General features: G+C 38.3%; 1 protein-coding gene across 3 annotated transcripts in view; it reads left to right on the forward strand.

Moving 5' to 3' along the window:
* BCL6 (BCL6 transcription repressor) overlaps nt 1-13,522 on the forward strand; it is a 33,998-nt gene extending 20,476 nt beyond the window's left edge. For all 3 annotated transcript variants that reach the window (XM_044070217.1, XM_044070219.1, XM_044070218.1), the window contains exons 5-9: nt 681-853; nt 2,151-2,318; nt 3,532-3,662; nt 4,601-4,738; nt 12,245-13,522. In XM_044070217.1, the coding sequence (XP_043926152.1) occupies nt 681-853; nt 2,151-2,318; nt 3,532-3,662; nt 4,601-4,738; nt 12,245-12,388 (754 nt within the window). In that variant the 3' untranslated portion in view covers nt 12,389-13,522. The remainder of the gene's footprint in view (nt 1-680; nt 854-2,150; nt 2,319-3,531; nt 3,663-4,600; nt 4,739-12,244) is intronic.
* The last annotated feature ends 1,715 nt before the right edge of the window (nt 13,523-15,237 follow it).

The raw sequence follows: 15,237 nt of genomic DNA on the forward strand, positions 1-15,237 counted from the left end.
GGGTGCAACTTGGGATGCAAGAGCCATTTTGAATGTATGTCTTTCTGGTAGGTTTAAGTGTGTTTGACAGATCAGGTATTTAGACTGAGTAATCATTCAGTCTCCGGCATGGAGTGGAAGATAGAACAGATTAGGAGCAGAAAAAAGGGAAATGTGACAAAGCAGCAACAACAACATACTTGTATTTACTATTTGTAAGCCTGCTTATATGTATATCAGTAAAAAGAGCTGACAATATGACTGGTAGAATAGCTTAGAGAGTTAATGAAATTAGATATCTGAGATTTTTGCAAATGACACTTGCATATTCAGTAACAGTTTTTAAGAAGCCAGTTAACCAGGACACTTTTGGACATCCTTGTAAAGTGGCATTTTTGTGATCACTGCCATTTTTTGATCACTGGGTCCTACCTAGTTAATGAAAGAATAACATAAATAAAATAGTTACAACTCTGACCATATTTATTTTCAAAAATATCTGGATAGGAGATAGACGTCTGAAATGAACGGGCAGATTTGAACATTATTTTGTGTTTTATTTGGTCAAGTCAAAAACAGGAAGACTGTTACAAGTAATGCAGCAAAATATAAGTGGAGTCAAATTTCTCTGTATAATGTATCTTGTAAAGTCAAACTAAGATTTATCACTTTGAATGTGAATTTATTTTTTTTTCTTACAGAACACTAGAATCGTCACCTCAGTATAATGGCCACCCTTCTCCAGTTTATGTACATCTTACAAGCTGTGATTCTCAGTCACCCCAGCATTCAGAGACCTGTCCAGAGACTCCTGGCTCACATTTTGGAGATGAAATGACTGAGACACATTCTGAATTCTCAGATTCTAGTTGTGGTAAGTCAAGTTTATTTTTTTAACTATTTCAGTTTTACAAATGTTGAACATGAGAGACAATGATGATAAATTAATATAATAATGATAAAGTAATCTTACACAGGGTATGCAGTCTCACACGCATGCATGGACACTCACACTCACACTGGGCAAGTTGGGGCATCACTGGTTTATGTACATCTTGGTTTACAGAAGGAAATTGGAGCACCTTAATGTAAATTCACATGAGCAAAGGGAGAGCATGTATAATTCTCACAGTGGACATCCTGGCTAAGAGCTGAACTGTACAACCAACCACTGTGAGACAGCAAACTTAAATATTACACTGTTGTGCCATCCCTGTGTATTTACTCTTCTATGTGATAGCAGTGGGTGGTTAGGCAGTATAGTTTGTAGTACTTACCCCACATTGTTAAATTGTTTAAATGTATCATCAGGCATATAGGTATATTAGGTGTGCTATATGTTACCTTGTATAGATTTCTGCCCTATGCAGGTTGTCAGCATTTGAGCTGATTTCATCAATCATTGTGTGACAACCCATTAACATAAATATGTTTTGGAGGTATGGATGGCTGTTGCAGCAAGATTCAAAGACCTCCCAACATCTTTATATTCACAAAATGTCCTGCTAGCCACAGCTGCTAGGGATTGTCTTTGCTGTTCACTCCCCTCTGACAGTGACCTGCATGTATGGTGTCACTCATTTGTTTTGAAGGATTTGGGATTTCAGTATGTTGAGTAAGTTAAGAGCAGTGAGCTGCGATGTAGTTGTCCTGTTTTCGTCCCTGAATCCTTCATCGTTTAAGGGGGTATTGACTTCTAAGTCCGGGCAGTACTTGTCATCCATGTGAAAGGCTTCTTCTTGTGCACCTGTGTAGATGTGTGAGAGCATTTTGCATGAAAACATACATTAAACCATGACATTAAACGCCTTATATTACAATTTTAAATTGTGATTGTCAGATTTTACTTTTAGGTATTCCTTTCTAATAGTGAAACATTTTCATCTGAAAACTGAAATATTGCATTTATGTAGTCAAGATTGTAGCTGTATTTGCTGCAGATTTATGGTGAATAAAGACACATCTCAACCCACTTCATATTGCTCCTGAGAGATAACTGTGCCTATTTGCATTTTGGTCATAGCGTTGCACATGGACTGTAACGGTTTATATAGTTCAGTAAATATGCATAGGTGAAATAGTTCTGATTTATATGACAAATGTATTGGAAGAAAAATAACATACAACAGAAGTTAAACTAATGTTTTGTATATAATATGTTTTGTCTACAGAAAATGGAACCTTTTTTTGCAATGAATGTGACTCACGGTTTTTGGAGGAGGCATCCCTGAAAAGGCACGCTCTTCAGGTGCACAGCGACAAACCATACAAGTGTGACAGATGCCAGGCTGCATTTCGCTACAAAGGAAACCTAGCTAGTCATAAAACAGTTCATACAGGTTTGTACTGACCTAACTGCTACTGTTGATTAGCTCTCTGAAGAGCAAAATAAATATTTTGACCTGTTGTCCTTCCACTACTCAAAGATATGCAGTGGATGAATTTGCTTTCTCCAAATTTCCCATAGATGGGTGTTAGCATGTGAGTTTGTGTGTGTGTGTGTGTGTGTGTGTGTGTGTGTGTGTGTGTGTGTGTGTGTGTGTGTGTGTGTGTGTGTGTGTGTGTGTGTGTGTGTGTGTGTGTCTGCGCATTCTGCAATGGACCAGCACCTGCTCCAGAATGTCTAGTACATCCTTTACCTATAGGCAGATGGGACAGGCTGCAGCAACCTTATGACCCAAGAAAATGATAAAGTGGGTTACTGGAAAGCAAACACATTTTTCTTTTAATGTAAATCTTATTAAAAATTACCAGGGCATTTCCAGAGTGAAGTAAAGAATTCTCGGTATAATGATAAACACTTCTCATAAAAATAGCATTTAAACAAGCTCTGCTTTGAAAAGAAATGTCATGCAGTTTTTCATGGTTTCAGAGGTCTAGTAAATGAACATCATTAAAAAGACCTTTTTCCTCAAGCATTCATTTTGATTAAACCTTCACTCTGTTTAAGCACTTTGTTGATTTTATTATGTTTCCTTTGTGTAATTTTATATGTATTAGTTTGCTGTAAGAATTTCACTGTACAAGTAACTGTCATTTTATATGTGAGTTTATGCTTTCTAAGCTTGACTCTGTTTAGGCTCCAGGATATCGGTGCTGTTTATTTCACATGTGGACAGGTAGCATTACTTGGCTCCCAGCGGACACTGTTGTTTGTAGTGTTAGTCTGCTGTGGTTTAGTAAGTCTGCATTATATGACTTGTGTTGTGATCCTTGTACTCAGGTCAGTTTGCAGGATCTTAGCACTGTCAGCGTCTTTTGTCCATTTCCTCATCTGCAGTATGTACAGCTATTGTCTTCATTACCACTTCTGTATCCCCTTAAATATCTTCCTTTACTAATAGCATAAAGGAGTTATTCTACAATAACATTTAAGGCAGAATCCGTAGGGGCAGATATTTTACTCCACTGGTGATAAGTGCTTAATGGCACTTTACGATGCATAGATAATTCAAAGCTAGGTTGTTAATTCAGTAGTTTATATTTAAACTGGATCATTTATTTTTGTAGCTTTTTATTTGACGTGACCCATTTTTATTTTCTTTTTAAAAGGTGAAAAGCCATATCGTTGCAATATCTGTGGTGCACAGTTCAACAGACCAGCCAACCTGAAAACGCACACACGAATACATTCAGGAGAGAAGCCATACAAGTGTGAGACCTGTGGTGCACGATTTGTACAGGTTAGGCATTTATCTAAATATCTGTGGTTCAGATTCCAGAAGAACAAGTCTGCAGTATGTTTGTTGTATGCAAGTGCTTTCATTTAAGCTACACTAGGGTTCCCTTCTTCCATGATGGTTTCCATTCTGCCTTGGACCTGATGCATCTCGCTTTCATTTCATCTTGTTAAACTGGTCTTGGGGCCTGCAAGAGCAAGGGGTTGATGGCTTAAAGTGTTAACTGCAGTAACAAGTGTTAACTGCAGTAACAAGTGTTAACTGCAGTAAGCTCAAGTTTGAGGGACTTTCAAAGCACATCCATACAAGCTGTCTGTATGCTGTGATGCTGACATCGGGGGGGGGGGTATGCAAGTGCCTACTTAAGGATTTTGGAAAGGTTATACTCTCACGTGGATAGCCCTGTTACATCTCTTTCCCCATGACTCATGGCCAACACCAAGCAAAAGAAGTCCTTTACACTGTACTTCGCAGGAAAAAATCATCAGGCTTTTGATCACATAGCTTGTCAGCTCAGTCTCCATTAATATATTGGGACACTAGCTAAGCCTTGGCCATCCCTTTTGCATAAGGGAACCTTCAATTTACATGGCATTAGCTTGTGTGTGTAGCTACTTCCTGCTTAGCAGCTTGCCATCTTCCATGTTTCTGCAGAAAAAGTTGTAGTAGGAGATGGTATCCTATTACTTTGTAAATCCATGCTTCTGTCTCAGACCTTGAGTGGGATTATTTTTATAGCAAACATTTGGGCATGACCTAAACAATATATCACGATTTATCAGGTCACTAAGCATAGTTCCCTTCCTTGTTTTTCAAACTTTGATCAAGGTTTTTATTTTTTGATGTCATGAGTGCTGTACAGTAGACTTATTAGTTCATTGTTGTGCATGTATATATCCCGTGTACTTTTTAAAGTGCTATATCATTTTAATTTTCTTTAGGTTGCTCACTTGCGTGCCCATGTGCTGATTCATACAGGGGAGAAGCCCTATCCATGTGAAATCTGTGGAACACGGTTCAGGCATCTGCAGACATTGAAAAGCCACCTTAGAATACATACAGGAGAGAAACCCTATCATGTAAGTTGAAAAGCTTGTAAAACATCAACATGTAGATACGAGTTTTATTTTGAATTCTGAGGTTATTTGAACAATAGGTATTGCAAGGGACTTTTTGAAATATGGGGGTGTGTTAATGATCAGTATTTTAAGACATTGACTGTGGCAGTTTGATTTAGCTATATAAAGTATTACATGCTAAAGAATTTACTTAAAAGAAATGCAACAAGGACACTGTTGTCTCTTAAAATGCAGTATTAGGCTTATTTTAATTATTTTTGCAACATTATGATAGAATGAAGGTACAATATCACTTACTAAATGCACTTTATATTCAGCTTAAGTTATGTGGGGAGCAATTATAACAATGATAGGCTGAGCACGCTGCTAGGTTACAGTATTATATTAATCAGCTTAAGTCATGTGGGGAGCAATTACAACAATGATAGGCTGAGCATGCTGCTAAGTTACATTAATACTGTTCAGCACACGGAAGATAAGGAAGTGGTATGTGATACCACTACATGGACCTCACAAGCTTTGCTGCTGAAAAGTGTTTGACATTCTGTGCGGAAAAAAGGAGGGATCTGCTTCACAACTCTACGATTTTGGGTTCTATTCTGAGCTCTGGTTATTACTCGTGTAGAGCTTTGCGTGTTCTTCCTTTGACTGCATTATCCTTCTTAGGATTCTGCATTTTTTTCCCACCTTTCAAAAACATGCTTGTTGATTGGCTACTCCATATATGTGCTATATTTGTCCTTGTGACCTGATCATAGCTGAAAAGGGTTCAGAAAGGAACAAATAAATTGGCAGTACAGTCTCGTAATATATTGATTCCATGAACTTTTTAAATTGTACCTTTTCTTTACACTGATATATACTGGATAGTGTTCTTTACATAAACATATTGACTTCTTTTTAACAGGTGCTTTGTTCTTTTAAAATCTCTGAACATGCAGTACAACAACTTAGCATGCAGAGTTACTGTTAGCGAAAGGTTTGCCAGTAGAAAATTACATTATAGCTCAGTGTTGCACCGACAGCTGTTAGCCTGGCATAGGATGGAGAGTGGAAAACTGAACTGTAAGAATGGCTAAGGGCTATGCCACAGAGGGATGCGGTGGTAAGGGGGATGTAAGCATGGCTAAGGGCTATGCCACAGAGGGATGTGGTGGTAAGGGGATGTAAGCATGGCTAAGGGTATGCCACAGAGGGATGTGGTGGTAAGGGGGATGTAAGCATGGCTAAGGGCTATGCCACAGAGAGATGTGGTGGTAAGGGGGATGTAAGCATGGCTAAGGGCTATGCCACAGCGGGATGTGGTAAGGGGGATGTAAACATGGCTAAGGGCTATGCCACAGAGGGATGTGGTAAGGGGGATATAAGCATGGCTAAGGGCTATGCCACAGATGTGGTAAAGGGGATGTAAGCATGGCTAAGGGCTATGCCAGAGGGATGTGGTAAGGGGGATGTAAGCATGGCTAAGGGCTATGCCAGAGGGATGTGGTAAGGGGGATGTAAGCATGGCTAAGGGCTATGCCACAGAGGGATGTGGTAAGTGGGATGTAAGCATGGCTAAGGGATATGCCACAGAGGGATGTGGTAAGTGGGATGTAAGCATGGCTAAGGGCTATGCCACAGAGGGATGTGGTAAGGGGGATGTAAGCATGGCTAAGGGCTATGCCACACATGTGGTAAAGGGGATGTAAGCATGGCTAAGGGCTATGCCAGAGGGATGTGGTAAGGGGGATGTAAGCATGGCTAAGGGCTATGCCAGAGGGATGTGGTAAAGAGGATGTAAGCATGGATAAGGGCTGTGCCACAGAAGGATGTAGTAAGGGGGATGTAAGCATGGATAAGGGCTCTGCCGCAGAGGATGTGGTAAGGGGGATGTGAGCATGGCTAAGGGCTATGCCACAGATGGATGTGGTAAGGGGGATGTAAACATGGTTAAGGGCTATGCCACAGAGGGATGTGGTAAGGGGGATGATATCAGGAATTGTTATGTGGAGTAGAGTACTGGGGAGTCTGGTTCCACGTCTGATGCTTGTGATTGTATTTTCGGTATTTCTTTGATGGACTGTGTTGCTTTTCAGTAAAACCCAAATTAACTTGTGCTCATTAAAGGTTTTGGTACCTTTCTTAAAGGTTTTGTGATCATAGTTACTTCTATTAAGGGTTAACGCAGAGCGTTACAGTTTATGCATAGAAGGGGTTAGTGGATCTTGTCACAAACATAAAAAAAATGAGTTATTTGTTTTCATCAAATTACATTTAGCTGTAAGCTAACTCTGTTATATGAACCACAATCATTACCTGAAGGCTAAGACTTGGGATCAGTCTCTCCAGTGATATAACAGGAAGGTAGTTGCAGCATTAAAGGATGGATTACAGTATCTAAAGAAGAACTCGGATGCATTGATCATGTTAGCAGAAAGGTGGCATTTGACATTCAGTGCACATCAAACAAGAGTGCTACACTTTAGTTTTAAGGTGCCTTGCATGAGGTGTCAGCTGGTGTGAGTGAAGTGGACTGGGACAAAACAAAAAGAATCTAGATGTTTTTATTATACATGGGTTAGACCACCAGGAATAGAGAAAGAGCTGCAGCAACTCCAAATGGAATGTCAGGGTTTGTCTTGAGGGGAATAAATTCCAGAAGCAAAAAAACAATGGTTTTGGAACTACTGGCCATTGTGAAGCTAAACTGTATGCAGTTCTGGAGGTTATACAGTAAAAAGGACATTGGGGTGTGTGGAGAACATCCATCAGAAGGGTGTATGCTTGGAGGAAAAAGGTATGACAAAAAACTACAGATGGAGAATGTGGAACTCTTCTCGCAGGAGACCAGAAAGGATAAGAGGGACATGATGTGGGGAGACAGGGACATATCAGGGAAAGGGGTGACATATCAGGGGAAAGAGAAAGGGGTCATCCTAAAGAGGAAGAACAGGAGGAGCATGAGGCGCAGCCAGCAGAATGTAGGGCCCAACTACCTCCAGATCTGTGAAAATACTTCATGCAGTGGACTTATAGAGTCGATGTTGTAGGGAAAATCCATTAAAGTATTTATGAGGGTATATGATGGGTAGAGAAGGGGGGACATGGAAAGCAGGAATGAAGATTCTTTGCACTTAAAGGGTACATTAGACAGGCTGGTTGCTACCTTCATCTGTCAAACAGAGGGAGTAAAAGATAAACAAGGTTTAAGGTGCTGTTGCAAAACTGGAGACTAGAGTTTGAACTATATTGATTCCCTTTCACCTTGCTGGTATGTCACATACGATCATAGGAGATTACCAGGCTATCGACCCGGAGGTCATTTTAAGCCTAGTCATTTCAGCCCAATAAATGCAACAACAGTCAGCGAAAGTCAACACAATGAAAAAATAAACTGGAAACCCCGATCGCTGTACTGGGTGTCAGGTTTCACAAAAAGCACCAATATTGCTTGTAGAACGAACACTTTTTTATTTGACAAACGAACCACTTCAAACCACGTTAAGCACTTTCATCTATTACAGATAGACTTCATCAGAACACATTCATTTATTTCATGCTGGGTTATATATGTAAATCCAACCAATCATAACATTTAATCTATCAGTTAAATATACTCATTCTTTTAAAGTGCTCAGTGCTTAATAAAATCACTCATACTACTCACTAATTCCCACTTCTTAACGCAAGTAGTATTATGCAATATGTTAAACATAAAATAATGCATAAACACTTATGAACTTATATAAAATGTTGTAAAACTTATAAAACCACCATTCAGTCATAATCCATTGCTTTTGTTGTATACTATTCAGTTTTTACTTTCCAATGCAGGCTTAATAGATATACTGTCGTTTTATACCTGGGTGTACAGGTGCATTTAACGAAATCTGCCAACTAGTTTCTTTTTCCCCTAATTTCTTGCTAATGTTGCCTCCCCTGGGATTAGCCATTATTTGCTCTAAAATTGCAAATTTAAATGTGTCACAGCTTGGACTTTTGACAAGGTGTCTGTATAATGCATTTTTTTATATCTTTTTTCCTTGTACAGTAGAAATGATCATATATTCTATTCCTTAAGCACCTGTCTGTCTTGCCCACATAATAACATGGACATTTTGTACACTTCCCTAAATATATCACGTGTTGGGTGCAGCACTTACCATTCTTAAATCTTACTACAGTCCTATTGTCGTCCAGTGTAAGAGAAGTACCTTCCATTATTGCACAACATTGGCTGCACTGTCCACACTTACAGGTATCCCCGTCCCTTCCTTTACTATTGCTAGTAAAGGGTTTACTTTCAAATTTGCTCTTCAAATTTTGTCCTGTTTTGTGAACAAACACCGGATGTTCACCTATGGTTTTGTATATAATATCAGTTTTCATTATATTCCAAATTTCTCTTACTATTTTTTGTATTTCTTTAACATAAGAATGGTATTGGAGTATACAAGCTCTCTGGAATGTATTATTAGTCTCACATTTATCTACAATATTACTATTATCTGGGGTTCTACTAAGCCCAATACCCAGTAAGGGTTTGTACTTTCTGACCCATTCTCCTTTGACATATTTTTTAATGTTGTCAATCACTTCAATGGGATATGCTCTTTTAGTGAACATATCTATGTTGTCAAGTTCCTCTACCATATCATCATATTCAGAAGTCATTCTAGCTGCTCGAATGCACTGACCCTTTATTATGCTGCGTTTCTGACTGTATGGGTGGCAGCTAGAATATTCTAAATATGAATTACTAAAGGTATTTTTCCTAAATACTTTGGACGAAAATCGACCATTTTCTGTGGAAATATAGGTATCTAAATAAGAGATACCTTTCTTTTCAAAATTATATGTAAATTTTAAATACTCACTGGAAAAATTGAGATACTCAAACAATTCCAATTCATTAATAGATCCTGTCCACAGAATAAACATATCGTCCAAAAATCTTACGTACCAGCTTATGTACTTATACCATCTACTGTTGAATATATGTTCAGTCTCCCAGTCAAGAAAAACTGGAGCACAAGCTACTCCCATTGCTACCCCCTTACATTGTCTGTAGTGTTCTCCTTCAAAAAAGATATAATTATATTTTAAAACTATATCCATAAATTCCAAAATCAACAACACCTTCTCCCATGACAGTCCAGCAAATGTTTCAATACTATTAGTAAACCGCCTCATTCCATCATCCTTAGGAATACAAGAAAATAAGTCAACCACATATATTGTATCCTTTCTACACAAATCAGGCGTGAGTCGACCTAAAAAGTCCCATGAATCAATAACTATGTGTGGTACTTTTTTGTATATAGGTTTCAACCAAGTGTCTATAATTGTACCAAATTGAAAAGATTTAGATTTGTTCCCAGATATTATAGGATGAAAAGGAGGATCAATTATATTTTTGTGCACTTTAGGGATCCCCACTATCTTACCTAAAACAGGAGATCTTACTTTTAAAAAGTTGTACAACTCTGTGTCTATCCTACCATCCAATAAGAATTCTTCCAAATATAAATCTATCTTGTGGTGTTCTACATTTACTTCATTTAGAGATGACACCTCATAATTCCCTGAATTAAGTAGTATAGTATTTATTTTATTAATATATTCAAACGTGTCGTACAACACTACACCACCCCCTTTGTCAGGTTTCATAACATGGATTTGTTTTTTCCCCTGAATGTCTTTTAAAACTTGAAACTCACTTTTATTTAAATTGTACCTCCTCTTTTTATCTTTACATTTACTCCAATATGCATACATCTCATCTGTTACCACTTTCTCAAAAGTTGCCAAAGTAGCATTCATGGGGGAGTGTAAGTGCTTTTCTATTACTTCAGTTTTGAACTATATTGATTCCCTTTCACCTTGCTTGTATGTCACATAGCCTAGTAATCTCCTATGATCCTATCGACCCGGAGGTCATTTTAAGCCTAGCCATTTCAACCAAATGTAATACCATAGCAGTACTAGTCAATACCCAAATGTGCATTTAGTGATGACTGCCCATGTCCAGGAGGGTTGTGGGCACTATCCCTGGTAAGAATTTACGGTGCCCCATCCACTCATCCAGGTTCCTCTTGAACATTGTCATAGAGGTGCTCTGTTTCACATGCATTGGTAGCCTTTTCCAAAGATGTGGCAGTCGCTGGGAGATAAATCTGTCCCTCCAGCATGTCCTGTTTAAGTCGTAGTCCATATTTAAGTCCCTGGAATGGGTAGCCCTAGACTCATTTGATTTACGGATATGCAGTAAGTTCATTAGGTCTGGGTCTTGGGTTGCTCTGTAGGCCAGGCATAAGTCTCCCCTAAGAAGTCTATACGATACAGAGTATAGTGACAGGGATTTTAGTTGTTCCGTGTAAGGCACATGCTGGAGGCCTTTGATCTTCTTTGTTAGAAACCTCTGAGGTCTCTCTAATTGCTGTAGGGGCTTAGTACAGTACTTACCAAATGGGGCGTTGTACTCAGTTATGGGATGGATAAGTGCTGAGTATAGGGGGGGGGTTATAACTTTTGCTCTCTAGGTGATGCCTTTACTAATCAAGTGAGCTACGTGGACAGCTTTCCTTACAGTGATAGACGTGATGGTTGAAGTTAAGATCGCAGTCACCCTGTAATCCCAGGTCCCTTACCACTTCATGGGTACTTGGGGGGGGGGGTGTTGTTATTGATTTGATAGTGTGAAGGGACATGATAGCTTGAAGGGACATTGTGTCGAAGGGAATGATAATGCATTTCTTTGCATTAAGTTTGATACTGTGACTAGTACACTAATTATGAACAAGTTGTTTCTTGGAGGTTTACTTCTAGATCCCAGAATAAACATGAAAAGGTAACTTTGATCTAATTTGGTCCAACTTATTCATAAAAAGAAATCTGTTTTTCTATTGGAGTGTAAAAATAAGTCATGATTACATTTTTTATTACTTTCTATTATCTGATAGTAATAAACAACTTAAAAAATAACAAGAGTCCCAGGCGAAAGACAGGTAATGCCTAGATGGTTGCTTGTCTGTAGTTTGTAATTATGATACTAGTTGCTCTTGCTGTGTTTTATTGTAGTGCAGGCTTGGAACCAGGGGACATAAAAAATGCCTTCATAACACCCAACTACGTGACAGTGTAAGTTGTATTAGACATGAAAACGACATGGGAAACCATTACAGTGATAAAACAGCTATAATTTCAGCAGAACATATGTAATATAAAATGTAGGTATCATACCACAGTAATTCTGTTTTCACATGGCTAAGGGAAATGCATGGTATCACTGATAATTAGACAAAGTTTAATGCAGAGGTTCACACTGTACAGTATTTGCAAGTTGTGTAAACTGTTTGGAGGGAGGTCTCTTGTGTCTGTAGTTTTTCAGGGTAGGGCAGGGGATATTTTTTTCATTCTGTGGTTTCATTATACTGTAGTGTTAACACGTCGTCGCATCATGATGTGAAACTTGTATGTGTAAACTTGAGCAAATGTGTTCTAACGTGCTCGTTTTCTTCACAGTGTGACAAATGCAACTTGCACTTTCGTCACAAGAGTCAGCTACGACTTCACCTTCGACAGAAGCATGGTGCCATTACCAATACCAAGTTACAGTACCGCGTTCCCAGCACAGACATACCCGCTGCGCATGTGAAAGCTTGCTAGAAGTGGTTTGTTGTGAACTATTGTTTTACACGGACAATGAACTTATCAGACTTGCTGAATACTGAACAATATGCCACATTATTAAAGGGGTTACACTGTTGTAACTGCGATGTAAATAGAATCCTGCATCCTCTCTGAAAATATGTTTTGTTAATATGATATAGTAAGCTGTGGATTACATTCGATCACATTCTACTTATTTGCCTATTAATGCTGATATGGTACAACTGTAACGCTATAATATGAAATTTAATGAACCCCTGAATGTGGTCTTGTTTTCTTGTTGTTAGCACTTCTGTGTCTATTACATCTTGTAATAGTTTGCCTTTAATCTGAGTAACGAGTGGAGACAGACATCGGAAACGGGTTTTAATGTGGAAAAAAATGTTCCTTCTGTACATAGTCACTTTAACATTTGGAGTGTTCATAAGCTTTCAAAAATCAGTTGAGTTGTAATGATAAGAATGCGTAGAATATTAAAGGTTTACAGGGAGCATGTATTTAGTATGCAAATATACTTTTTGTCTAAAAGTATAAATACAGAAATGTATGCTGTAGGAAAGGCTTTAATTTTTTAACCAAAGGTATAGAAATTTATGGCAAAGTTGTAAATATATAAATATATCAAATATATTTATATATATATTATGCATTAAAAAACAGATCACTTCTGCAGGCGGCTAGTGATCTGATATTCTTTACTGTAAAAGAGCACATTTAAAATTTATTAAAAGTATTGCATCTGCAGGTGTACGAGTAAAAACCTATTTTGTTTAAAAGCTTCAGTGTCTTTGTATACATTTCACAACATGAAGGTTTACAGTCTTGTGTTATTCAGAATTACAAAGGAAGTCTGTTCTTGTTGTTTTGTATAGAAATTGTGTACTCTAGGTGCCTTCTTGACAGAGTTTATTAAGTGACGTATAAATTGATGTTCTCTAAGGTACGTGTTAACTAAATGCATATGATGCAGCTAACAGAAATTTTATTTTGAGAATGTTCTAGTCTATTTCGTGCTATGTCAAGCTTTTATTTGGGAGACTGGGTTTGGGCTGTGTCTAAACTACATTTAAAGCTTATATTGCAAGCTAATGCTGTAAAAATTTTAAAATAAAAGCCTGATGTTCAAACTGGTCAGTTGTGTTCATACTATTTTTATAGTGCTGAATGTTGCTATGTTGCAATGTAGACATTGTCAGTACAGGCATTTTTTGTGATCTTCCCAAAACAACAAGCTTTAAATGGCCAAATAGTTGAACTACAAAGTTTGCAAGGTAAAATGCATTTAATAAAATCACAAGTGAATGGAATGGTGGTACCTGAGATACTCACTAAATTATATACAGTAGTAGGAACATAGCAGATGCAAGAAACTGCAAATGAAATTTGTTTGATCTCGGTACATGAGGCTACAAACATCTAAAGGAAGACATTTCTTGCAGCACAGAGGAAATGATAAGTCTGCAAGTGTTGTTCATCTGTTCATCCGGGTAACATGAGAATAATTTGTAAAGTTTCTTCTTTATGGAGGAAATTTATCATTCTTTTAAATCATACCACTGCAGTCTTGCTGGGTTCTGCTTGCACTTGAGGTTTTCCTAACTGCACAACTAGCAACCCACATTCAACAAGTAACAAACCAAGACATGAAGAGCTGGACAGGAAATCAGGTTGTCCTGTCCCAAGGGCTGATCTTCCATTTTCAGTGGGGGTGGGGATTGTACTGTTTCGGTCTCCCATCTGATGCAAACTAGTGGTAAGGCTGCTAATTCATTTATTCTACTTCTGAAGTGACAGTCAAGAATGGTTGATTCCCAGCACCACTCCCATTACCTGCAGATGGTGGCTCTTGGTTTCTGTTACTTCTGCAGTACTGTGTCCTGCACAGCCCTCATGTTTGGCTGCTGATTACCATTCAAGCAAGAGAGCATGTTGAGAAAAAAACTGGTAGAAACAAAAAAAATACATTCTAGTCCTGCTGAATTTACTACAGATGAGTGTGACTCTCCCAAGGAAGGCCCAAGGGCTAAGTGAGCTTTTAGTTACAGTGTGTGGGGAGAAACTTAAAGAATTCAAACTCAGACCTTCAACTTGCTTGGGAATACTTTTAAAACTATGCTAATCTGTCTTGTGCATGTAAAGATCCAACATAAGGCTAAATCTGTGCCAGTTGCACTTATTACATTCATGTTAGAAGTTCTTGATAAAGGAAAAAAAACTGATTTCCCTGTGTGTGTGTGTCTGTCTGTCTGTCTGTCTGTGTGTCTGTCTGTGTAGGGTGGGAGTACACATGGTGACAGCGAGAATGGCCTTGAGCAATACTTTAGAGTCAGACGGGAAGATTTGCAAATAGTATATGTGTAATTGCGTTTCATCTGTATAGCCTGTTCTTTTTAATATGAAACACAATTCAATTCCAAAAATGTATATTATACCAGCAAAGCTCTAAGCATAAGAAGAATTTTATGGATCAGCATTCCTGTTTCTGTTTTTAATAATTCATTTTGGAAAACTCAAAGAAGATAAACACAGGAAAATATGTAGAATGTGTGACCTGTCTTGCCTATCTTTAACTGAAAAATAAGGCCGCCCAGTGCAATGCAGACAGTTTTAAAAATTCTGACTTGAAAGCTCTGAGAGGATGTACCACTGTTCAGGTGACTGAACAGCCAAGTAGTGTAGCAGCAGCGCTTGAAGGGGAGAGTCTGTAGAGTCATTGCTGATAAAGTAGGAGCCACACCACACCTGAATGTTTTTGCCTGAAAAGATATGAATCACTTGTGTTATCAGCAAGGTTGAGATAAGTCACTGCATTTAGAAAATGTCAATTTGGTGATTTTTTTTGAAAA

This window comes from Protopterus annectens, chromosome 4.part1, assembly GCF_019279795.1.
Source record: "Protopterus annectens isolate FY-2018-M chromosome 4.part1, PAN1.0, whole genome shotgun sequence".
NCBI classification, from domain to species: domain Eukaryota; kingdom Metazoa; phylum Chordata; order Ceratodontiformes; family Protopteridae; genus Protopterus; species Protopterus annectens.